At 43.7% G+C, this 26744-nt stretch overlaps 1 protein-coding gene across 8 annotated transcripts in view; it reads right to left on the bottom strand.

Annotated features, from left to right (window-relative positions):
• Positions 1–7685: 7685 nt before the first annotated feature.
• Positions 7686–26744, bottom strand: part of EDARADD (EDAR associated via death domain) — a 22347-nt gene continuing 3288 nt past the window's right edge. For all 8 annotated transcript variants that reach the window (XM_061624557.1, XM_061624562.1, XM_061624558.1 and 5 more), the window contains 4 exons: positions 25054–25093; positions 20326–20414; positions 11831–11879; positions 7686–10535 (listed from right to left, as the gene is read on the bottom strand). In XM_061624557.1, the coding sequence (XP_061480541.1) occupies positions 10159–10535; positions 11831–11879; positions 20326–20414; positions 25054–25093 (555 nt within the window). In that variant the 3' untranslated portion in view covers positions 7686–10158. The remainder of the gene's footprint in view (positions 10536–11830; positions 11880–20325; positions 20415–25053; positions 25094–26744) is intronic.

The raw sequence follows: 26744 nt of genomic DNA, 5'->3' as shown, positions 1-26744 counted from the left end.
AGAACACTCGTAGGAACATGGGTACACTGCTAACACTTCACTTCTTAAGCCCCTAACAGGTCCATTGCCTTGGGATTCCAGACACAAACAGTCAACACCAAATCCCAACTCCGTTCCCAAAACTCGGGGTGCCAGGACAAGCACCACATAAGGTAAACAAAGGAATGGGGAACCCATTCTGCAAAGTATGCCTGTCTTCCACTCACCCACCCCAAGTCCTTTACCATATTACTGTGTCTCGTCAATACTGTACTGCTCTAAAAGTCTTTCCACCCCACCAACCCATCCCAGCTGGGAAGAATTCACCCACATATGCAGATGAGCCGCACTACACACACACGGGTGCCAGTAAGAGCAATCCACAGAGCAAGAGAAGGGAGGATATATGCTGCAAAGTATAACTGCTGTGACTGTCTCGCACCCACCTACAGCCATATTTTACCTCAGCATTATAGTTGTAATACTGATCCCCACCACCACCACAAACCATGGTGAGCGCAAGTGTCCCCCCACACAGGGGAAGCTCTACCTTCCACGTGCAACTAAGCTCTCTCCTGGCAAAGGCCAGACACTTTACTCCACCCATTGCCACTACAGGCCAAACGCTCATGAGCACTTTTGCCTTGAAAGATCAAAGCCATGGACTAAAACAAGGTATCTACACACACAGACTCCCACTGCAATCTCTAAACGGAAAGGGAAATCTCTAAAGGGAAAGTTGGAGATAACTTCCTCCTACAGAATGTGGAGGAAGCAATCAGAGGATCAGCTATCCTAGACTTGATTCTAACCAATAGAGATGATTTGGTGGATGAAGTGGCAGTTATGGGAACTCTGGGGGAAAGTGAGCACACCATACTTGAATTCTTGATTTTAACAGAAGCGAAAGCTCAGAGTAGCCATATGCGCATCCTGGACTTCAGGAAAGCTGATTTTAATAAACTCAGAATAATTGTAAGTACGGTTCCATGGCAAGCCACTCTAATGAGAAAATGAGTCCAAGTTGGGTGGGAGTTTCTAAAAAAGGAAATTCTAAAAGTGCAATGGCAAGCAATTCCAACAAGGAAAAAAGGGGGGAAACAACAGAAGAAGCCAATGTGGCTTCACAAAAAGCTTAGAGAGGACCTGAAAACAAAAAAAGGCACATACAGGAAGTGGAAAGAAGGCCAGGCCACAAAGGAAGAGTACAGGCGGGTATCACGGAATTGCAGGGATGGTGTCAGGAAGGCTAAAGCTGAGAATGAGCTGAGGCTAGCAAGGGATGCTAAAAGCAACAAAAAAGCTTTCTTCAGGTACATCCATAATAAAAGACAGAGGGAAAAAACGGTGGCACAGCTACTCAATGAGGATGGCAAAATGATAACAGATGACAAAGAAAAGACAGAAGTGCTCAATTCCTACTTTGGCTCAGTCTTCTCCCAAAAAAGGGTCTATGACCCTCCCGGGAAACATGAAGTAGAAGGGGTAGGATTGGACCTTGAGATTGATAGACAAATGGTCAAGGAATACCTAATCACTTTGAACGAGTTCAAATCTCCAGGGCCCGATAAACTGCATCCTAGAGTATTGAAGGAACTGGCTGAAGAACTCTCAGAACCGCTCTCTATTACCTTTGCGAAATCATGGAGGACTGGTGAAGTGCCGGATGACTGGAGGAGAGCTAATGTTGTCCCTATCTTCAAAAAGGGCAAGAAGGAGGAACCAGGGAACTACAGACCAGCCAGCCTAACATCAATCCCTGGAATAATTCTGGAGCAGATGATAAAGCAGTCAATCTGTAAGCACCTTGAAAGCAATGCAGTGATTACTAGGAGCCAACATGGATTTATGAAGAACAAATCCTGCCAAACTAACCTCATCTCATTTTTTGATCGGGTAACCTCCCTTGTAGACTGTGGGAATGCTGTGGACATAATATATCTCGACTTCAGCAAAGCTTTTGACAAAGTGCCCCATGATATTCTGATTAGCAAACTAGCTAAATGTGGGCTGGTTGAAACAACTATCAGATGGATCCACAGTTGGCTCCAGAATCGTAAAAGAGTGCTTATCAATGGTTCCTTCTCAAACTGGGCAGAAGTAACGAGTGGGGTACCACAGGGCTCGGTCCTGGGCCCAGTGCTCTTTAACATTTTTATTAACGACTTGGATGAGGAGGTACAAAGCATGCTTATCAAATTTGCAGATGATACAAAGTTGGGGGGCATAGCTAATGCCATGGAAGACAGAAAGAAAATTCAAAGGGACCTTGATGGGATGGAGCATTGGGCTGAAAACAACAGAATGAAATTCAACAGGGAGAAATGCAAAGTTCTACACTTAGGAAAAAGAAACCAAATGCAGAGTTATAAGGTGGGGGATAGTTGGCTCAGCAGTACGACATGTGAGAAGGATCTTGGAATTGTGGTTGATCACAAGCTGAATATGAGCCAACAGTGTGATGTGGCTGCAAGAAAGGCAAATGCTATATTAGGCTGCATTAACAGAAGTATAGTTTCCAAATCGCGTGAAGTACTAGTTCCCCTCTATTCAGCACTGGTTAGGCCTCATCTTGAATACTGCGTCCAGTTCTGGTCTCCGCATTTCAAGAAGGATGCAGACAAACTGGAACTGGTTCAGAGGAGGGCAACAAAGATGATCAGGGGACTGGAAACAAAGCCCTATGAGGAGATACGAAAAGTACTGGGCATGTTTAGTCTGGAGAAGAGAAGACTGAGGGGAGATATGATAGCACTCTTCAAGTACATGAAAGGTTGTAACATAGAGGAGGGCCGGGATCTCTTCTCGATCATCCCAGAGTGCAGGACACGGAATAATGGGCTCAAGTTGCAGGAAGCCAGATTTTGACTGGACATCAGGAAAAACTTCCTAACTGTTAGAGCCATATGACAATGGAACCAATTACCTAGAGAGGTAGTGGGCTCTCCGACACTGGAGGCATTCAAGAGGCAGCTGGACAGCCATCTGTCGGGAATGCTTTGATTTGGATTCCTGCATTGAGCAGGGGGTTGGACTCGATGTCCTTATAGGCCCCTTCCAACTCTTCTATTCTATGATTCTATGAAAGGGGTGGGTATAATCACAGTTACTACAATCTGCATCTCCCCTAATGGGGGAAGTAATAGAGGGATGAGCACTTAGGTGGCACCATTAATTCATTGTCTCTTACTTCCTTATAAACACCAACTGTGCATTCAGCTCCAAGACCTATTAGGTTTCCCAGCTGCCAGTCATTACCCATTGTGCTTGCTCCTTCCCTTTGCTTTCCAACAGGAACAATAGATGGGACAAAGAAACTGCCCCATCCCATGTGGATGCAAGCCCATCCCATCTCCATCAGCATGCAGCCAGCTGTTCCCAGTGGAGTTACCTACTAACCTTCTCACACCAGGCAAGCTTCTCTGCTCCAGCAAGCTCCATGACATACAGTCAGATTCAGACAATCACCATGAAACTGAAGCTATTTGGGTCACATCTGCACCTTTTCTTCTGTCATGCAACTCCTTCTGCAGTGACTGATTGGCAACCCTAGACATCAGTCTTTGCCAGTCACCCCATCCATTCCATAGTGGGTGCAATTAATACCATCACTATGCCACATGCGGTGTGCCTGTATTTGCTAGGTATTGACAGATGGATAAAGATCGCTTCCAGATGACCTGTTTAGCAAGCACCCATCCCAATTTGCTTGCACAACTGTTGGGGAAGCTAAATGATGTCAGCGGTTTATTGAGCATTCATTCTGAGTTGTTTGTGAGGAAGTTATATGACATTATGACAAACAATCATCATCCCACAATTTCCAGCACATTTTCCTGTCACTTTCCTTACTGCAAGACCCTTGTTGGCGCAGAGTGGTAAGCGGTGGTAACACAGCCGAAGCTCTGCTCACGTCCGGAGTTCAATTCCAACGGAAGGAGGAAGTCGAATCTCCAGTAAAAGGGGTTGAGGTCCACTCAGCCTTCCATCCATCTGTGGTCGGTAAAATGAGCACCCGGCATATGCTGGGGGGTAAAGAAAGGCCGGGGAAGGAACTGGCAATCCCACCCCATATATACCGTCTGCCTAGTAAAAATCGCAAGACGTCACCCTAAGAGTCGGAAACGACTCACACTATAAGTGCGGGGACACCTTTACCACCTTTACCTTTACCTTCTTTACTGCAAAAAGTCTTGTGTGTTGTGCAAGAGCACTAAATCCACTTTAACTGCACAACCTGAATATGTGATTAAATCCAGGCGTGGCACCAGCAGGTGACCAGATGGGGCCTGAGCCCGAGGGCTCCTGTGGTTCAGGAGGACTCCTCCTAAATGTATAGGCTGGGGCTAGGAGAGTGGACCTCCCACTTATCCCAGGCCACAAATCACACCCTGTGACCTAACACCGGTGTAGGCTGTGGATTGTGCAACCTCCCCTCAATGCAGTCGGCATCAGCTTAAATAGGCCGGGGGGGACACCTCTAATGTCACTGCATCAACACGCCATGTGCACATGCCTGCCACCACCTGAGATGGCAGTTAGGGGTTGAGCCCCCCCCATCTTGGGTGATGACAGGCGTGCACACACAGCTCACTGATGCAGCGACACAGGAGATAGGGTGGCCAGGCTTATTAAAGCCTGCACTGGCCTCATGGAGGAGTGATGGGCAGCCTCACAACACTGTGCCTGAGGGCCCTCTCAGAGCTGGTGCCGGCTCTGATTAAATCCTACCCACTAAATGGTGACAGTCTGGAAGTGACCAAAGATTCCTTTCCCACAGCCTTTGGCAAGTAAGCCTAAGCCAGCCTGCCCATTAAATGGGGAAATAGCAGAAGAAGGGGAAAAGAAGAGCCTGGGTCACACACAATTCCAGCCAGCTGGTCATGAGCCAGAGAAACGGGGTTCCAGGGCTCGATAGGTAACTGCTTGCTGTGCAGAGGCCAGAAACCATTGGGTGGGGTGGGGGAGATGAGGGCATAGTAGCACAGGAAGGGAAATGTAGCCAATTGAGGAAAAAGGGCCACTGGCCACTATCAATGGGGAAAGGCCAGTACATTAGACAACTGACCAGTCAGGGCAGCTGGGCCAGTGAAATTAATGTACCAATGGGGGGCATACCCCTCTAAAGGGAAGTACCACCTATCCTCCCTCACCTGCACAGGAAGCCCATGCCACACCCATCAACCCAGGAGAATGGAAGCCGCTGGGGCAAGGAAGGAAGCATAGAAACAGATGATGGTAAAAAATGCAACAGATGTTACTTCAAAAGGTGGGTTAAAATGGGGACAAAGGAAGGGGAGCAGGAGTCAGGGGGAGTAGGGGACTGGCTCAGAGTAATGAGCCCTTCATACCCAGCACAGCCAGCTGTGCTACCTCCAACATCTGCAGGTGGTTAGCCACTCATTGGACCTACTGTCTCCTCTGGTGTGGCCAGATGCCCATCTAAGACCAGGGTCCTTTGGATTCATGGCAATTGGTGCCACATGATCTTTGATATCATGGAGACACCACAACGCCTTTACCAGCTGGTCTAGGGTATTAGAAACAAGGCTTCCCATCCAGCTAAGCACCACCTGGACCATGTGCTGTCCTAAGAAGATGCAGCCAGAGCCCCTCCCTCCCTCCTGCACTGTATGCTGCCACCCCATGTTGGTTAGTTCCCACTATGTCAATGTGGGTGCTGTTACTTGCACAATCCCTTCATGTTGTGGATGTGTTTCCAGGGCCACAATGGGCATTCCTGACATTTTCCCACAGTTTCTGTATTTTATAGCTATATGGTTTTCCCACTTCCCTGCTGGACTGAGTACAATACAGTGACTATTCCTTGTGCATAGCACAAGGAAATCTCTGGCCCCAGAAAAATGTGATTATAGGATTGCCCTGTCCATGCTTCAGATCTCAGCACCTGGGTTCAACAAAGAAGAATTTTACCACCCAACACAGTGGACTTTCCCCCTCATTATTGCTTGTTTATTTAGCTTGGTGTGAAGATGGCCCAGCTGAGCCAAGTAAATTTATAATCTATACCTATTATACAGTTCTGATACTATTGGTCCATCATGGCAGAAACACAAGAAACAGATGTGTATACAAATAACAGTTTAGATTTATAACTCAAGGTGCATAAACAAAACCTAAGAAATATGAAGATCCATGTAGTGTGTTGCTTTACATACAGATAACTAAGCAATGCTCAGTCTAGAGGGTTGGCATTGTGGGCTAGTACCAAGAACCTTATTAGAGTTAGAACTGCATATTGGAAATAAAAATAGGCCTCACAGCAGAGCTTTTGTAAGTAACCTTAGCATAAATTAAGCCCAAGACAGGAAGGAGGCTGGGATCAAGGAACATAAGTAGGTTAGCATTTGATAGCCCTGATTTTATCCTATCAGACCAGTTGTGTGTTTCATAGAGACAGGTAGGCAACTCTTTCTTCCTGTCATGGCTCTCAGTGGCATCCCATAATGACTGTGATATGTTTCCTTTTTTGCTATGAGTAATCCCAATTCAGTGTTTAAAGGACAAAGTCCCTAAATCTTAAATCATCCAGAAATTCAGAAAAGCATATATTTCATGTAACCTGTGGTAAATGTTGGAGAGGCAAGAAACTGCATGCAGATTTCTTGCATAGCTTTTGGAAATGCTCTTTCAAAAAACCATTTTGGGTGTTGTTGTTTTTTAACACATGAGTTATTCTTCAAGACCTGGATATGTGTGCTGCTTGGATATTTACAGAATATTGTGAATATAGCTTTAGAAATGGTTTGTGAAACCTTAGCTTAGTCTGAATGCATAAACATGCATGCTCCCAGAGGGGTGCTTGCAGCTGCTTTGTTCCTCCCCTGTCCTTTGTGCTGCCGCACTGCACTAAGACAAGGTTTGGCTTAGCATGTCACCCAAACCTAGGCTTGTGGTTAAGCTCTCTCCAGACTAACCATTAGCTTTGACCACAGTTCAGCTGCATGCAGTGCACCAGACCAAAAGCTGCATATATCACTGTTTTATCCAATATGAAATAGAACTGTGACCTCAACAAAGTTTGGTAACAAAATGTGGCAACGTGCTATATACTACAGTGGACCACTGGAAGAAAATAAATTTCTGTAGACCTCTACCAAATACCCTACTGAATTGATCTGTGAATGCAAAAGCCCTCTATTGATAATGACAGGAAGGGTAAGACTTCCAAGATCAATCAAATGTTCTCTCTCACAGCAATTAATGGGAGGCTTGTGCACACAGGGTGCTCTGAGGTCTTCTAGGCTAGCCAGTTATGCTGATTTATGTCTAGATGCAAATTTAGAACTACTGTAACTATAATTTAAATAGAAAGGCAATATATCTCACCTTAGTGGGGAAGACTGACTGGGTGAACTGTGTACCTGCTCAGTCTGCTGTCCAGATGCTAGCTGTTGATGGGCAACTTCAAGGCACCTGCTCTCTCTTCTACTAGTTATTTATCTTTTAACTGGATGTGGACTGGGTAGAGCACAGACAACAGCCCTTTAAATAGAGATCTGTCTTCTGTAAAGTAGGGCATATGGCCACCCTAAGGTTTTCATTATATAAGCCACGGTGTGCCCTAAACTAAGGCTGTAGTCTAGGGTTTACACATCTTCAGTTCATAGAGTCTTTTGAAAGACATGTTTCCCTTATATAATTATACCAACAGTAGTTCAGAAAAGAAGCAGCAATGCACTCAGTGAAAATCTAATAAAAAACAGGATTTGTTTTTTTCTACTAACAGTGGATTGCAAGGTATATAACAAACATATAACAAAAACTGGTGATACATACAGATGAGACTTTGTGAACACAGATCCATTACAGTAAGAAAATCTAGCAATTTTTTAAAGTTCAACATATTATTATTATGTAATAAACACAGTAATAGAAGTAATACTCTGGTGGCTTGGGTTTCAATCAACATTTCATCCTAACTTGCTCGATCTGCAACACTGTATTACAATGAAGTGCGACTGAATTAGCAGAACAGCATCAAAGTTGAACTCTTCAATAAATATTTTTCCTTTTGGAAGCACCGACTCCGACAGATATTCAAAAGAATTTTCAAGAGCTCACCATTTCTGAAAACTATGTTTCAAATCAAAAGCATACTTACTTGGAAGTAAGTCCCACTGAATTCAATAAGAGTTGCTTCTAAGCATGCATGCTTAGGGCTATAACTCAACATTTTAAAAAACAATAGCCTGGTTTTGGCCCTTTATTCTTTAAAAGACTTGATCCTATGTTTTTTCTTGTCTGATTCCTATGTATAACGAATGATCCTTTTTTCCATTCACATATATATCAAACAATTCCCCCCCCCCATATACTGTGTTTCCCTTCGCAAATGTAATGAACTGTAATGTACTCAAAGTGTCTGGGCTTTTACCTCTGAGTTGGCCCTCTGCCCTCCATTGTGTCATGCTATATAAACCAATGCATATTCGCTCTGCTGATCAACTGTAATTAATCTGAAAGTTAATTTCTAAGAATATTTCAATAGTATCATTTAGTAAAGTTTACTAATAGATCTCTCATAATTGTTATGATAATATTGTAGAGGTAAGTGCTTTGTAACAGCCTGCTCTAACACTAATTCTCACTGTCTCTGAAAACAAGTTGAAACAAATCTTCTACTTGCCACAGGGAATGAGCAATTCCAATTAATGTAATCACTCCAAAAATATTTTAATATATTGCCATATTTGAGATCTAACCACTTTAATTGAAAGCAGCTAAGAGATCTAAACCAGAGAGACTAGCAAAGTTAAATAGTCTGAAACAATCAAGAAGTATGAGCTCGTGATAATTCTCTGTGAACTAAATATATGATTTTTTAAATTTACAAACGGTACAGGATTGTGCACCCTAAAGGTGTTTCTTTATTTAACACAAATTTATTTAATGACTTTGTTGTTTATAATGCTTGCCCTAAATTAATTTATCAGAGCAGAGTATCTAAACAGCAAGCTATTTGAAACATGGAGTGTTCCAAACATAAAATATTCAGGGTTTATTTTCATTAAGCATGTCAGAACTTGAAAGATATGAATGACATTGAATACTCAGAAGATGGGGCGGGGGGAGCCAACCTTAAGTCAAGGGAATGTCTTGGCTGATTGCAGCTTTTAAAAGCAACAGCAAAGGGAAGCTGACACAATTTTCTGTGTCACTCAATCCAGGACCTTTAACTGCAGCAGTGCAGCTGAAGCTGTATTGACACAAACGTAAGGCAAGAGCATTAAGTACTCTCACTGTCTGTTCCAGGTTTTGAGGGACTCCTGGCAAGATGCCTTCAGAAGCCCCACATCCTTCCCATTGCTGTTGCCATTGCCATTAATTTGCCCTGCCCCTCTGGGTCCAATACACATCATAACGAGAGGGAGAGTTGAGTGGATGGTATTGGTCCTCCTCCTCACTCCTGACTCTGCTAGCTCATTCAGAGAGAACTGGTGAACAGGCAACAGCAAGGAGGGTAGCAGTGGCAGGGCTCATGGGGCTCTGGAGGTTGACAGGGCTGAGGTGGGCTCTTGGTCGAAGCCCAACAATGCCAAACGCTGGTGCCAGCCCTGGGTGCTTCTAGGTTGGGTTACTCAGACATACATGCCTTATTTCGGAACTGTTCACATCTATCTTATCTCACCACTAGAGTGGTCAGGCTTGGTGAAATTATATGGGGATATCCCAATTGTGTTCTGGTTTGCTTTCTCCTCTTTGTGGTGAAAGGAGGCAATCTGGGAAAGGGTGGCATAGGCCCTGGCAGTTGAGTACTGTTCCTCTCTCACTTTAATTCCTCTCTCAGTGGAAATGGGAACAGAAGAAAGTCCAACGTTTGTTAGATGGAAGGAACTGTGCAGCTAGCCCTAAATAATGTTTGGTGGTTGTAATTTTTCTCTTGCTGCTTGGGGGAAAAAACCTATGAACAGCACTCAGCAGATCTAAAGTTAACTACAAAAGGCATTGAACTGATTCGTATTTAAAAATCATCCCTGTCATTACAAAGACTAGGTACACAGATATAGTGAACATTTTATGCTGTAAAAATGAACATGTTTCCTTTCACTAACAAAGGAAAGCTACACACATAAACACCTGGCAAATTGAACCAAGTTCTGTTACTTTCTCAATTTTCTACCATAGAAATTGTGTGAATCGGCCATTTTCTTTCATCTATAAATTGTTCTGATAGGTTCCATGCCCTCTTTTTGGCCATTCTTTTTCCACCCACTTCAGCAGCATTTTCTCAATATCAGCTCTTTGATATAATTTACAAAGATCAATCAGCTGCTCCACAGTTCTGTCACTATTCCGTAGCAAAAACTCCAAGGTGGGACTCTGTTGTTTCTGTTCCAGGAAGCACAATTCGTCGTAGGTCATTCCCCATTTGCTTGCAAAGTTTCTCCAATTTTTCACAGTAGGGTGGGATGGATCCAATTTTATCCTCATCATATACAACAAGTCCTCATCATTGAGCAAGTCACTGATGGTTGGTTGGCAAGACAAACATAAGGAGCAGGTGCCATTTTCTGTACATAATTTCTTCAGAGCTAGAATTACAGTTAAGGAGGAGTTATTCCTTAGTTTTGTGGCACATACAACTCAATAGCTTGGTTCAGCTGCAATGATCCCCAGTTTAATAACTATAGTTTATCATATTGGGAATTACCCATGTGCTCCCTCCATTTCTATCCCATGTCTGGATTCAACAAAGCTTTCTTGGTTCTTTCTCATGCCATCAGAACCAAGAAAATAATTTAAGCGCTCCCTTCAAATCAACATATAGAACCACATTCTGGATATTAAGCCATTGCTTATCAGACCAAGATCATTACATTTGACTTGGGACAATCCTTGTAATGCTGAAGAATAATGTGCAATACAGAAAGAACACAGAAAACATGTGGGCATTTGAAGCTGCCTTATACTGAGATCATTACTCCATCTACATCAGCATTGCTCATTCTCACTGGTAGTGGATTTCCAAGATCTCAGATTCCTATCTTGAGATCTTTTTAACTGGAGATGTCAAGGACTAAATTCTGGACATCATGTACACCAAGCATGTGCTCTACCACTGAGCAATGACTACCTGAATCCAACAGAGCGCTGATTACACTGAATTGCTTGATGATCACATGGTTTTCTTTTTGAACTAGTCCTGTAAGCACATGCTGGTAATAAAAGTTGTATCAGAATGAATAACCTTGTAACTTCTCCAGTTAAAGATGACAGAGCAAAGTCCTGGATTCCTGCTCATGGATTCAGCCCCATACAAATTAACATAAGAACATAAGAAAAGCCTGCTGGGTCAGGCCAAAGGCCCATCTAGTCCAACATCCTATTCTCATAGTGGCCAACCAGATGCCTATCAGTAGCTGAAAAGAAGGACCTGAGTATAAAAGCACTCTCCCCACCGGCAATTCCCAGCAACTGGTATTCAAAGGCATCCTGCCTCCAACAGTGGAGGGAGAACATAGCCATTGTGGCTAGTAGCAATTGATAGCCTTATCCTTCATCAATTTCTCTATTCTTCTTTTAAAACCTTCCAAGTTGGTGGTCATCACAACCTCTTTTGGAAACATATTTCATAGTTTGACTGTGTTATCTAATCAAGTGATTTCAGTACCAGTTTTCTGCATGTATCCTCTTTACAGGATTACGTGCAGCCAACAAATATTTTGTTAAGTCTAACCTGAGAAACTATGCTATAATAGAGTACAACTGTGTAAAATGAAAGTATATATTTTTGACAATCAACTTAATAAAAATAATTCTCTTTGTTTCTGACAGTCCAAAATTCAATAGAGGCACTAAAAACATTTGGCAATGGGTGCTACATTACCTGTGGGTGAATCACCAGTACTACTTTGGCTGTCATCATCTTCTTCTGGCTACGAGCAAAAAGGTAACTTTGCATTAAAGTCACATTCAAAGGAAAGGAACTTGAATTTATCAACCTCTGAAGGCTGAATCTAGAAAGGTACATAACTAGCTAAAGTTTTACAAACAAAAAGACAACTGAGTGGAATGAACAATTTTATGAACGCTTTAAATGCTATGGACAAGATCAGTTTCTCAAGAGTAATTAGCACAAAAGGGAGGTACCCAATTCTAGGGGCCAAGAAGAACAGACTGTGATGAGGTCAAGAGATGTGAAAAATTGGCAGGAGCTGCTTGTGCTGCTACCAAAAGGCAAAAAGCCCAAAACAAAGCACTCCTCCCCCACCCCCACTGCTTTTATTAAAGATGAAAGCAAAGAGGGGTTTTCCCTTTAGGTATTTTCAGGAAGATAACAGTTGCCTTTTATATAGCGTCATTCACCCAAGAGTATCACAGAACACTCTGGAGCAGATCATAAGCTGTGCATGCAAATACAGGTAAACTATGTCATTATATAATGTGTTGTAACCAGACACCCTTACCCACCTACACTTAACTGCATCGGTAAATCCATTCCAAATAAGCTACACAGGTAATTTATGTGGTATTTTATTTATTTATTTATTTATTTATTGTATTTATATACCGCCCCATAGCCGAAGCTCTCTGGGCAGTTTACAATAACTAAAAACATTAAAAACAAATATACAAATTTAAAAACACATCTTTTAAAACACTTTTAAAATACAATTTAAAACAAATGCTAAAATGCCTGGGAGAAGAGGAGGCTATGGTTATGGCAGCTATGCACACAACATCTAATCTGTCTTCTGGGGATAATCAGAATTGGGGAAAGGGGCAGGCAGAAATCCACACACCTTTATCTCAAGTGGAACAGTTTAAATTCCGTGTTTCCTGCTCCATTCTTAGTGCCTCTGTGATACTGATTTGGAAACAGTTATTCCTATATCTGGTAAAATGTCTGTTAACGAGACAATTGCAGACAGGGGGCTTTCTCCTCATTGGCCTTCTCTTTTCCTGGGTTACATTCATTTATTTATAATGTCAGAAGTGCATAAACTGCATATGCTATTCAGCTAAGAACTTGTCACTGAAATCCTTGGAAATGTTGCTCAGCTGATATCTCTGTTTTGGGATTGGTGCTGGGCAGGGGGAGAACATTTACTATTGTTGATACTGTGTTTTTTTCCTCAGTTTTCCTAAAGTTTTAGATATATTTTAAAAAGCAAGTCAGGAAGCAACAGCGTGTGTTCCCTGCCACTGCCTCAGGCCCCAGCAGACGTTTCCCCAGAACAAAGAGAACAGTAATTGGTGGCAACATGACCAATAATGCAACTTTTAGATTGGAAATATTGGCCCTTGATGAAAGGGGATGGACAGAAAGGAAGAGAGAGAAAGGACAATGCCACAAGTTAAGAGAGCCAGAAGTGCAGCATAGAGTCAGCACTGCAATATAATTCCCTTTGTTTCCAATGTTCAAGTGTGAGTGCCATTACTTATGAAGCCAAAACAGCACCACCCATGCCCAAGGAAGAAGTATCAGCAGATTCAGGGAAATCCTAAGACTAGCAGTAGTATTTAGGACAAATTCTAAGTTCAGCTCAATGGCAACTGAACACGTTCAGTGGCCGTCAAATGCTAACTGACTGTTGTGAGAGCAAAAAACAGAAACCTGGGTGGGAAGGAGAATGGAATGGAGTATTTTCTCCCACAAGAGGCTGTGATGGCCACCAGCTTGGATGGCTTTAAAAGAGTAGACAAATTAATGGAGGATAAGGCTATCAATGGCGACTAGCCATGATGGCTATGCTCTGCCTCCAGAGTTGGAGGTGGTATGCTTCCAAATACTAGTTGCTGGGAACTGCAGGAGGGGAGAGTGCTCTTGAACTCAGGTCCTGCTTGTGGGCTTCCCATGAGTAACTGGCTGGCCACTGTGAGAACAGGATGCTAGACTAGATGAGCCATTGGCCTGATCCAGTAGGTTTTTCTTAGAAGTATCCTGGAGAAGGGCATGGCAGCTTTACTGGAACAGTGAACAGGACCACTCCCCATGCAACATTTTGTTGCAGGTCCTACTTATAGGCTAGAATGCTGTGTGTAACATGTGTAACAGTTCTAGACAGTCTTTCTGAAGATTGTCTGAAAACTCTTAAGGCCTGGAAAAGTCTCCTACAGCAATCACTTCTTTGCAAAAGACATAAGGACCACCCTGCTGGATCAAGCCAACAGTCTGTTTAGTCCAGCAATATGTTTTCCACCAGCAGTTACATGCCTTTGGAAAGTTCCACACAGGGCAACTGTCCCTTGAGAGAAAGGACTCAGGGACTAAATAATAGACACTCCCCATTGTGCCAAAAGAAGGTAACAACATATCAATCTTGTAACAGAGGAATACACCCCAGATGAAACCTTATTTTAAAGGAGGAGGAGTTGCCCATGTGAAAGGGAATGGCAACCCCCAGCAAAGTATAGTGGGATTCTCCCCTTTGTTTTCCAAAGTCCTATGCATCATTGGCTCATTCTGTTCAACCTTGCTGAAAAATTATGGCATCCCAAATTAATCTCTTTATCTTCAAATGGAATTGACCTTCCAGAGTCTTTGAATCATATCAACGAGAACACTGTACAGGAAGAACAGACCTAAAGCAGGATAAAATCACTATACTGTGTGCTGGATTGACATTTCAGAGCAAATTGTAAAAAGGGGCTAAAATTTGGCTTTGCGTGGTTTTCTATTACAACACCCATTTTTGCAAAATATCTTTTTTTTAGTTATCTCTAAACCCCCAGTGCCCCCCTTTTTTGTAAAATGTATAACTAGACAACAGTATGAGATATTGCTGCTATAGTGTGGTGCTGGTGCAACAAATATGCAGCTCCCATCCTGAGCCGGGAAGAGCAGGTTAACGTTCAGTGCTGGAGTAGTAGGCAGGAGCTCTCCTGTTCCTGTCAAGGCATGCCACAAACTCCTCTGCCTATGCCATTTGTGGCACCCATGCTATAATGCTGGCCATTCAGGCTTTAAAATATATAATTTAATAAAGACTTTTCACATGCAATTACTTCCAAAATAGCCTCAGATATGATTCTGTCCATTTTGGTACACACTATTCAGTGTACATTTATACTTCTAAAAGTACTAACTAGCTATTACAATATTGCCATCTAACATGATCCTTTTCATTGCCTATTAACAAATTGCAAGACCAGACAGAACTACAAATTTGCCTTGCATATGATGGAAGATGAGAAAAACCAGTACACCCTTAAGGCAAAACTTGGCTTCTACAAATCTAAGTACACGGAAACACTTATATGGAGAAATATATTTCACTGCTTTTAAAAAAATTATCTGAAGCCAGAATTCCAGTTTAATATGATGCATTGTTTGACCAAGTGTACAGTCCTGTACTCAAGGTCTACTAGCTGAGGGGCTGTAGGATTTGGGGGAAGCACTGCTGCATAGGCAGAATGTGAGATACACATCAGCACAACAAAATATAACAGTGGAACCACCCAGGAAAGCCACTAGAAAACTCTGCCAATGAAAGTACATGGGCAAAACAGCCAAAATGGGGTGGAGTCATAGAGAGGCACACTCGCACCAAATCCTGTGCTCCTCCAAACTGCACCCACGCCCCCATTCACAGATCACTGTATACCTGATGCAAAGAATTTCCCTCCCATTGACATCAATGAGAGGTGGGAGATTTCTATGCATTGATAAGCACCCCACCCACATTGACGTAAAAGAGCATAGGATATGGCATAACCTAGTATCTAATAGCACCACACGTAGGCTGCATTCAGGCATGGGGTTTATTGTGTTAATTTTACTGATTATAATGGTAGCACTTCTGTCCCAATTTCCAACATTCTTTTAACATAATATGTTATGGAACTGTGGCTTTTTGACCAATATACCGCCATGTTCCGCTAAATTTCATTAACACAAGTGGGCATGGTGTGACACAACAGTGAACATAATTGGACTTGTCGCTACTCCCCCCCCCATTTTCTGCACATGCACACTTCTGTTCCTCTGTGATTTTGCCATGAAAACTGCAGGATAGAACTGTATGCCGGTAAATCACCCCAAATTTCGTCACTTTACTCCCGCTATTTTCTGGGTTAATGGGGTTGCAACAGATTTTTTTGTGGAAGCAATTAACATGGAAATGATTGCTAAACTTCCACTAGATTTCCAGAAGTTACTTTTATGTGAAAGATGTTTAAAATCTGGAAATTATCAGGTAGCATCAGGAAAACAGAACAAACTGCTGTCTGAAGGCAGCCCTACATTCGGATGAGTTTCAGTTGGTTCAGTTCGAGGACGTGGACAAGGTGCTTGGACAGGTTCGTGCGACCACTTTGGTACTGGATCCTTGCCCCTCTTGGCTAATTAAAACTAGCAAGGAAGGAACAGTTGGCTGGGCCAAGGAAGTGATTAATGCCTCTTTACGAGAGGGAGTGGTCCCTGGCTGTCTGAAAGAGGCGGCAGTACGACCACTCCTGAAAAAACCTTCCTTGGACCCAGAGGATGTCAGCAGCTACAGACCAGTAGCCAATGTTCCGTTCCTGGGCAAGATCCTGGAACGTGTGGTTGCTGACCAGCTCCAGGCGCTATTGGATGAAACCGATTATCTAGATCCATTTCAATCGGGGTTCAGGTCTGGTTTTGGCACTGAGACTGCCTTGGTCGCCCTGTTTGATGACCTATGTCGGGAGAGAGACAGAGGGAGTGTAACTCTGTTGATTCTCCTTGACCTCTCAGCGGCTTTTGATACCATCGACCATGGTATCCTTCTGGAGAGGCTTGCGGAATTGGGAGTTGGAGGCACTGCTTGGCAGTGGTTCCGCTCCTACTTAGCGGGTCGTCTCCAGAAGATAGTGCTTGGGGAACATTGCTCGACACCGTGGGTTCTCCAATGTGGGGTCCCGCAGGGTTCGGTTCTGTCTCCCATGCTTTTTAACATTTATATGAAGCCACTGGGGGCAGGAGTTTTGGAGTGAGTCATCAGTATGCTGATGACACGCAGCTCTACTTCTCCTTTACATCTTCTTCAGGTGAGGCAGTCGACGTGCTGAACCGTTGCCTGGCTGCGACAATGGACTGGATGACAACTAACAAACTGAGACTCAATCCTGACAAGACTGAGATGCTGTTGGTGGATGGTTTCTCTGATCGGATGGTGGATATATACCCTGTCCTGGATGGGGTTACACTCCCCCTAAAGGAACAGGTGCGTAGTCTGGGAGTCATCTTAGACTCTTCCCTCACACTTGAGGCTCATGTAGCCTCGGTGGCCCGGAATGCGTTCTACCAACTTTGGTTGGTAGCCCAGCTACGTCCCTATCTGAGTAAGGAGGACCTCTCATCAGTGGTACATGCTATGGTAACCTCGCGTCTGGACTACTGCAATGCGCTTTACGTAGGGCTACCTTTGAAGACGGTTCGGAAGCTACAGCTAGTGCAAAATGCGGCGGCCAGACTGCTAACAAGAACTAAGCGGTCTGAGCATATAACACCTGTGCTAGCCCGTTTGCACTGGCTTCCAATATGCTTCCGGGCCAGATTCAAAGTGTTGGTACTTACCTATAAAGCCTTATACGGCGCGGGACCACGATATCTGTCGGAACGCCTCTCCCGATATGAACCGGCCCGTACACTACGGTCTACTACGAAGGTCCTCCTCCGGGTTCCGACTCATAGGGAAGCCCGGAGAGTGGTGACAAGATCTAGGGCCTTCTCAGTGGTGGCCCCCGAACTATGGAATGGTCTTCCTGAGGAGGTGCGCCTGGCGCCGACACTATCATCTTTTCGGCGCCAGGTTAAAACCTTTCTCTTCTCTGAGGCATTTTAATTCCTGTTAATTCTAAATTATTATATTTTGATTTTAGACTGTACAGTTTTGTGTACAGTTTTGTGTTATTTTTATTGTATTTTTAATGTTCACCGCCCAGAGAGCTGTTGCTAGTCGGGCGGTATATAAGCTTAAATAAATAAATAAATAAATAAAATAAATGTAAGCCTCAGACAGAGAAGCCCATTTCTCAGATGACAGGGTGCATGGCATGGGCTATATCTCTCTGGCCCCATGTTGCACACTTACAGCTCACAAGGGGAAAACGCTGGCAAGGAGACAACCATGCTGGGAAGTGTAACTGCCGCAATTGTCTCGAGATCTCCTTTCCACCCTTGCAGCTATTATTTATTCATAATATTTATGAATCGCATTCTCCTATCATCTTAGATCGCTAAGCAATTGACTAGAGATGAACACAGTCTCTTGCCTGAACTGAACTGCTTGTAGTATTCCCGCCGCCACTAAAAGAGCTGGCTTGCCGTCTAGCAGATCTGGCCTATTTAGCAACATAGCAGGGGGCTGGATTGGTCACAGGGTAGATTTGCCAGGAGGGGCAGGACAAAAGGGCTGGCAAGCTGGTTCACATAGGAGCCAGGCTATTGGTCCATACAACACTTCTGCTAATTGGCTCTGCTGTGCTTGAGTGGAGGGCACCTTTCCTAGTGTGGGGCTGTAACCTGATTTAAAACCTGGAACCCCCTTGTATATAAAACATACCAGGCCAAGGTTCCTCTTGCAGTCCCTTTGTCCATGGTGTGCATGAATGAGTCTTGAGGAGGTGCAGAGAGTGGGGGAGAATAATGTCCCATAATGTGTGTTATTCCTATCTGCTGTTGTGGCTGAGTGGTTAGAGAACTGCTCCATGGAGCTCACCCACTTTTTGCACCTGACATGACTGGCTTAAGACAAACAAGACAAAGATGAATGGGGGCATCTTCTCCTCTTCCCTCTGGGGGGGGGGCTCAAACTCCCCTTTCCTTCTTCCCAGACCTCTGTCCTGTGCGGTGAACCACTGGAGTCTGCTGCTATCAGAGTGTGTTCCTGTAGCTACCTTTGTTGCATGGCCTGGATCCTCCCCTTGGTTGCTTGTCAGAAGAGTCTTTCCCTCCCTGGATAGGTCTTGAACCCTTCTCTAAGGAGGGCTGGGTGCGCTCTCTGCAGGCCACCTGCCCAGGGAGCTATGTGGCTGCTGCTGTGTGTAGGCAGGCTCTCTTCTCCTTTCCTTTGTCAATTGTGCTCCAAAAGGATGGCTGTGAGGAGCATGAGGGGACTTGAACCCTTGCCTGCAGGGAGACCTGGGAACTGGCAGTAGTGGGACAACCACTGCCTGATCCACTGGGGATGGGGGGGTGAGGGGGGCACTATTGTGTGGGTGTTGTGAGTGGTTTCCTTGTCATCATGAGTCCACTGACTCTCTCTGTATATGGTGGCATATGGGTGTCACAGTCCCCAACTGAATCACAGAGTTGAAAATGACCTCAGAGGTCATCTCCTGCCCATGAAGGAAATCCACTACTACAGCAACCCTAACTGATGGGCTTTGGCAGTGTTTGCAGGGATGCTAGGACATGTCTGCCATTTCACACCACTTGGGGATTTTCTCCGTTATTTGTTTTCCCCTCCCATCCCAGGCTGAACACATGAAGGATATGACAGCTAATCTACGAGCATCATGGTGGCAGATTCCCAGCACAATTGGGGTACAGCAGAGACTGGTAACATGTGGCCTTCTAGATGTTGTCAGACTCCAACTCCCATTAACCCTGACCATTAATTATGCTGGCTGTAGATGATAGGAGTTGGGAGTCCAACAACATTTAGAGGGCCACAAGTTCCCATCCCTAATGTAAAGAATTCCTCTGGAAAAGTCTCACCTCCTTACTTACTTGGCAGCTGTGCATCAAAGGACATTGAAATGGGAGCCCAGTTACTTCACTGGTATATCCTTCCTAGTCTGACTGAAGGATTTATCTCAGCAGCCAGGGTTGGAACTCCTTCCCTTTTTACATTTATTATCCAGCCTTGTCCACATGATGCTTATGTAGGTAAACTGAGCACCAGGTTAAATACTCCAGTAGGTCAGCTGTACTCATAACTGGATCACATATGAGGAAAGTCAATTCACTATGAAGACTGCTTAGAACCTTCATCAGGGCCAGAATGCAGCCACAAGGCTGTTAAGTAGAATATTAGGAATTACATCATGCAGTGCTTAAAGAATTTCACTGGCTGTCAATTCTTTTCCAGGCCCAATTGCTGATTTTGACCTGTAAAGCCTTGAATGGAGTGGTATTAGGTTTCTTTGAGAACTACTTGCTCCCACATGAACTTGACCACCTGATCTTAATTGGAGACCCTCTCTGGATGTACCCACTTTCAGAATCGAGATGGATGGTGAGCAAGAATGATTGAGAGAAGACGGGGAGGGCTTTCCCATGGTGATGCCTCATCCCCCTCCCGATATTAACTTTTGAATACCAGACCAAAACAAAACTCCCTTTGATAGCTACCACGACTAAACATGAAGTCTTAAGCTTCTAACACACTAGTTTAACAGTGTTCTGTTTACCTGTTGTATGAGGCCCGAATTTGATGATAGGCTCCTAATGTTAACAGATGCTATTTCCAACGTCACTTTTTCCGTTTGGTATTCCTCATCTAAAAAGACAAAAAGAAATGTTAGGCAATTTCAGCCCTCTTGATCAAAACATTGTTTTCTAAAATTCGGCTAAATTATGAGGACAATTCAAGCTATATATCATATGAGGGCAAGAAGGGAAGTTTTAAAGTTTTAAAACGTCTGCAGTTTAAAAGTTTAAAAAACGCATGGCTGATTTTTAATTAATTTAAGACATTTAACATTGGAGTCTATGATAGCTCAGGCATACTCAATAAGAAGAAACTGTCAGTGTTCCAAAAGCCAGACTAACAGTTATTTGGCTTGGCTAATCAGGGGGCCACACCCACACCAGATATTTATTCCATTTTAAATAGTCATGGCTTCTCCCAAAGAATTCTGAGAAGTGTAGTTTGTGAAGGAATCTGCCAGTTGTTAGGAGACTCCTATTCCTCCGACAGAGCTGCAGTGGCCAGAGTCAGGGCCGGTTCTAAAGGGCAGCCAGGTTGGGCACTGGCCCGACGGCCCCTGGAGCTACAGGGGGCCCCTCAGCCGCCCCTCCGCTCCCCTTCTGTGATCCATGGGCCCCCCACGTCTCCCTACTTACCTGTCTGCTGTCTTTTACCGTTGCCCTTAACAAAGAAGGTGGCCGCAGTTTCCCTAAGGTACTGAAGCCCCTGCCGCCATCTTAGTTGATGGAAGAGATGCGCACGCATAGCACGCATGCATGCCATCAACAAAGATGGCAGTGGAGGCTTCATCCCCTTAGGGAAACCGTGGCTGCCATCTTGGTTAAGGGCAATAATAAGAGACAGGAGACAGGTAGGTGGGGTGGGGTGCACACACACGCGCGCGAACACAAATGCAATGCACGCTAATGCGAACACGCACGCGCGCACATGCTGGGGCCTAGGGCAATCTGATGCCCAAGGGCCCCGGCATTGGAATAGGGTGTCTCTGAACAACTCTCAGCACTCTTCACAAACTGGACTTCCCAGGATTCTTTCGAGGAAGCCATGACTGTTTAAAGTGGAATAAAGTTCTGGTGTGGATGTGGCCTGGGGCAGCTTTGGTTCAAATTTGGGTGGCAGACTACACCTGTTTGGTGTAGAATAACAAGGTGGGGCAAACCCTGAAAAATAATGATACTGTTCCTTTTATAAAGGAAAGGGCTTTCCCTCTGCCCAGTGTTCAGCCACCCAATCTCCTCCCCTCCCTCCCCCTCCTCCTTCTCCCTCCTCTGTGTGAGGGGAATAGGGTGTCTCCGAACAACTCTCAGCACTCTTCACAAACTGGACTTCCCAGGACTCTGGGTAAATCCCACTGAACTCATTAAGCATGCAAATGATCAATCCATTCTCAACAAACTTGTGCAGGATCCCATTTCTTACCTCTTAGATTCAAAAGTAGAGACTAATAGGCAATAAACCCTTGTGGTTTAAGAACATACCTATGCTCAGAGGCACATGTTACCAAATTCTTCCAAGCTATACAGGAAGTGGATTGGACTGTGAAAGACCAACCCAAATTGTGTTTACATTTTTACAAATGTGCAGTACAATATCTCAGAGAGGAGGTCAGGTCTTCTGCTCCCCTGGTGCGTTCACTATAGATGCCCAATTTCCCTGCTTTTTAAAGTTTGATAGAAATATCTGTTGGCTACAGGTATGTTCTTAAACCATAAAGGTTTTTTTGCCTATTAGTGAATATATCACACACACAATTCAAAGTCAGTCTTTTCTATTCAATTTTAAGACACTGAGTTTGGCACAAAGAGAGGAATAGAAATAGAAGAAGGCAACAACTGGGAGGAAAGGATAAAATGTTCCACAATGTTGCTGAGGCATGCCACTCTGTCTGCAGACCTTAATCAGATGGGCCTAACCATTCATATGCACTTTTAACTATGTAAATAGTAGCTGTCAGGGAGCAGGACTATGCCTATGTGGATGTGGAATTTAACCCTCTCTCTCCCTGTTGTGGTCTGGATACCAGCAGCATGCAAGGGGGGCAATTTTTGTAAGGACCACAGCATATCCCCTGTGGTCACAATCCTGCTCCACCTTTCATGGCTACTATTTGCATGAGAAAAAAATATGCATTTTAATTGCATTCATGTTAAATGTTATACCCACAAGTGACCCTAAAGTTGCAGTCCCAAGCACATCTGCTGGAAAGTAATGTGTCTCCTTTGAAATGTATTATTTAATTTAAAATGTGTCTAAGCCACCTTTCAGGGCATAACCCTTCCAAGACAGTTTACATGATTTAAAAAGTAATAAAATCACATAAAACAAAATTTCCAAACAACCCTCTAATTAATAACTTTTACTCAGTCTCAAATTAAGCATTCTTGAACGAGGTCTCTGGATGCTCCAGGCAGTCTGGAGTGCTGGGAGCCCTGGTTGGGACTTGCCTGTATTGTGAACTGTTGATTGTGCTGTTCCTGCCACTGCTCCAGACTCTCTCTACTGTTCAGTGGGATTGACTTCAGGATGCTTAAGGCATGCTTGAGGCCGAGCTGTCAATTGCTCTTAAAAATAATACTGCTCCTTTCTGCTGGCGATGGGGAGTGAACAAAAAGCAATATCTGGAGTGTGTGTGTTACAAAAGGCAAACAGCAGATAGTCATGCATGCCTTTAAAAAAAAAAATCTGTTTCCCACTTCTGATAGAAGAAGACGACAGTGGTGGCTGGTGGGGTGAAGGAAATGATGAAAGGCACAGCAGAGCAGAGTATCCAATAGCAGGTGGAGCTGGGGGAAGGCGGAGCCAGAGATCACAATACTGTAGGCCGAGCACACTTGACACAGAGATACGCATTACTCAAACAGGCAAACACAAAAGAATTTAAGTGGTGCATGGAGGGGGAGAGGGAGCAAGGCTAGGGGTTGGGAAGAGGCAGAAATAGCATGACTAAGGGGTGGAGGGAGAGCTTTTCTGTGTGACACTCCAAGAAAGGAAGGCATTTTCTCTCCAGTGCAGAACATAAACCATATAACCTTATTCTGCTTCCCTGTGCCCTGCTTTAAAACCAACACAACTTGTCTGCTCTTTCTGTTGCTTCCTGCCCATTCTTTGAAGTTGTGTGTTGGTTCCTCTCTCTCAGAAAGAGAACTGTAGCAACAGCAATATGATTGGCGTCCCTGGACTAATACAAATTCATTCAGAATGTTTTGAACCAATCAGTATAAAATTGGTGGTGGTGGTGAGGCTCTTTTGAAGTGCTTGCAGTGGATTGCTTGTGGGCACGAGTCTGGAACGAACTACTGCATGCATGTTGCAGCAAATAACTGTCTCCTGATTGGCTAGGTGTTTCCATTGTAAGGAAAGAAGGGTACTTGGAGGACTGTTGGGGCTTGTTGCCCAAACACTATTTTCCTATAAGAAATTACCAGGGTCTGTCTGGCTCTCTCTTTCTCTCTCCCTCCCTCCCACCTTGTGGAGTCATAGGTGTGTGGCAATGACACAACAATGCAGGTTCCAAGCAGGAAGACAGGCATTATAACATGGAAGAGAGCGAGGAGAGGGATAATATGCTCAATCTCTGGGGTCAAGTTAGGGGCTGCTGGTGGGTTGTTCCCTCTTTTGCTCTTACATGTGCCAGAAGGTAGATATAAGACTGACTAGCTGACTACTTGGGAAAAATCTAAACTTTATTTTCCATTGCAGCCAGATAGTCAAGCCATCTGGAATATGTACTAAATTTTAAGAAACAAACATAAAATACAAAATAATTTCAAAACAATGTTTAAATGTACACTGCAGTACAGAATAAAGGAAGCATGTCTCATTGTAAGTATTAGGATTATATTCATCTGGCATTTCCTGGCTTTGTACATTGGGTGAATCGGCCACAAGCAGATTAGTACCTCTTCAAAATAATTATCTCCCATTAATTGAATTTCTCCCTTTTTATAAATTTGGTCCACAGTTTTCTTCTGAGGAAGATACAAGAACTATTGTGGATGCCATCAATATTTTTAGTAAGAAGAGTTATGTTAACAGGAAACAAAACTAAAACGTAACAGCTAGGATCCACTCCCCATGCATGAGTGCAAACACAGGAATTTTGTCTTATACTGAGTCAAAACAATGGTCCATCTAGCTGTATTTTCTCCCATGTTCCTCCAACTTGCATCCCCAGATGTTGACGGACTACAACTCCCATCATTCCTGACCATTAACCATACTGTCTGGGTTCCCAAGGTTGAAGAATAGTGGTCTTCACTAACTGGCAGCAACTCTCCAGGATGTTAGTCAGGGAACATTTCCAGCTCTACCTAGATATGCCAGGGATTGAACCAGAGACCTTGAAAGCAGATACTCTACTACTAAGCTACAGTCCCCTGTGCAAAAGTGCTTTCACACACGAATAAAGATTTCAGTTCTGGCAACTGTACTGAGTTCTGCTCCTGCTCCCAGCTGCTGGGAGTAGCCTCTTGGACATGGCTGTAAAGGGAAGGGTTAACCAGAATAGCCTGGTGCACACATGATGATCTATGTCTGGTTCTTTGGTACTCAGCCAATTAGCCTTTTAGAAATGAAGTCTTCTCTTATTGGTTACAGAGAAAATTCAATGTATATTTTCAGCATCAAGTGACATTCATATTTATGTTACACAATTTAATAACAGTTTAGAATTTACAAATATAAAGCTGTTACATTTTTCAGCATTTACCTTTTGGTAGTGCTGTATCTTGAACAGGGTACTTTTGTGACTGTGCAAAAAAAAAATGGGGAAACAATTATTTGTACAATTATGTAAGGTACTTTTTGCAAAACCAATTATTGTCAGTTTTGTAAAACCTTCTGAGTTCATTCCTCTATAGGCCAGCACAGCTTGTGGCCTACCAAGCCAAACATAGCGAACAGCCAAGCAAAGTGTTTCTGCAGCCTCAGGCAGGAAGAAAAAAGAAATGGAGCTTTATCAAGCATTTCAGTAGGCTTAGGAACACAGGATCTGCCTTATACTGAGTCAGACCACCGGTCCATCTGGCTCATTATTATCTACACTGACTGGTAGTGACTCTCTTCAGTTTCAGACAAGGGACATTCCCAACCTGAAAATGACAGGGATCCTGGGATCTTCTGCATATAATGCAGACACTCTCACCACTGATCTTCATTCCCATGGTGGTGGTTTAGAAACTCCATGCAGAAGATGTAACACAAAATTACAGAAGACATGGAACTGCCACTTAAAACAGTATCCCTCTCTCCTTCCATTATTTGTAATGCAATTCACCCCAAGTCCTGGTGCAGATGACTCATTAAGCCAAACTTTGGCTTAGCCCCCCATGCTGTGCTGTATTAAAAGGAACAGGAAGGAGCAAAGCAGGTGTAAGCTCCTCCTCGGGAGCCAGCACATTCACACTATCCAACTGGGAGGAAGGGCGGGATATAAATCAAATAATAAATAAATAAATAAAAATAAGTAAGCCATAGTTTGGCTTGTCATGACATGTGAATCACAACTATGTATGGCTGTTAATTTTGGTAGCAGGTCCTGTATTTCAGAAGGTCTGGTTCAACTCTGAATTTATCCAGTGTAAAGTTGGTACAGAAACATTTCACCAAATGTGACACCAGTCAAAGAGCTTCATCTCAACAAAGCTCTGAGATGAATATTTTTACATATTTCCTTTGCCATAGTCAACATCTAATCCAAAGGGCTTCTGAAGAAGTCACCTGTATACAAATGAATGGGAAGTTATTTGGTGGCAGAGAAATTGGCTGGGAGTGGTCATCAGAGAGGTTGTAAGGGATGGCAACATTGGGCATTACAAAATATTTTGTTTGGGGACTGATGGGAGTGGGAGAATAAGGAAAAGGCTCACTGGGGTAAAGGTAGACATTGGGGATAACAATAAAACCCTTTCAGTGGTTTTCAGCCATGCCTTTTTCAATGGCCGAACCTCGCATGGTGACTATAAATGCATCTTCCGTCAGTGATTCTCCTTGACTGCAGATTATTCTTCTTTTCTTTAGACAGGAATCAAATATGGAGAAAAGGGACTGAACTAAGACTAGGAAGATCCAGGTTCAAATCCCCACTCAGCCTTGAAGCTCACCAAGTGACTTTGAGCCAGCTAATATCTAACCTACCTCACAGGGCTGTTATGAAGAAAGGAAGGGGAGAGAGAGAACCTTTGTAAACCAGCTGAGATCCTTGGAGGAAGGGTGAGATTAAAATGTAATTTAAAAAAAACAATGTGACTCCCTTATCAGTGGTTCTCGTGTTTATCTACTGAAACCATCCCTCATTGCTCCTGCCATCTCACTGTGTGCACCATCCTTCCAGAAGCCATATGTAAGAAGCTATGCACTAGCACACCATACCATTTTGCATAGATTCCGCACATACAAAAA

Source organism: Rhineura floridana, chromosome 4, assembly GCF_030035675.1.
Source record: "Rhineura floridana isolate rRhiFlo1 chromosome 4, rRhiFlo1.hap2, whole genome shotgun sequence".
NCBI lineage: Eukaryota > Metazoa > Chordata > Lepidosauria > Squamata > Rhineuridae > Rhineura > Rhineura floridana.
Note: the sequence above shows the minus strand (reverse complement) of the source record. Positions and strands in the feature narration are given on the sequence as shown.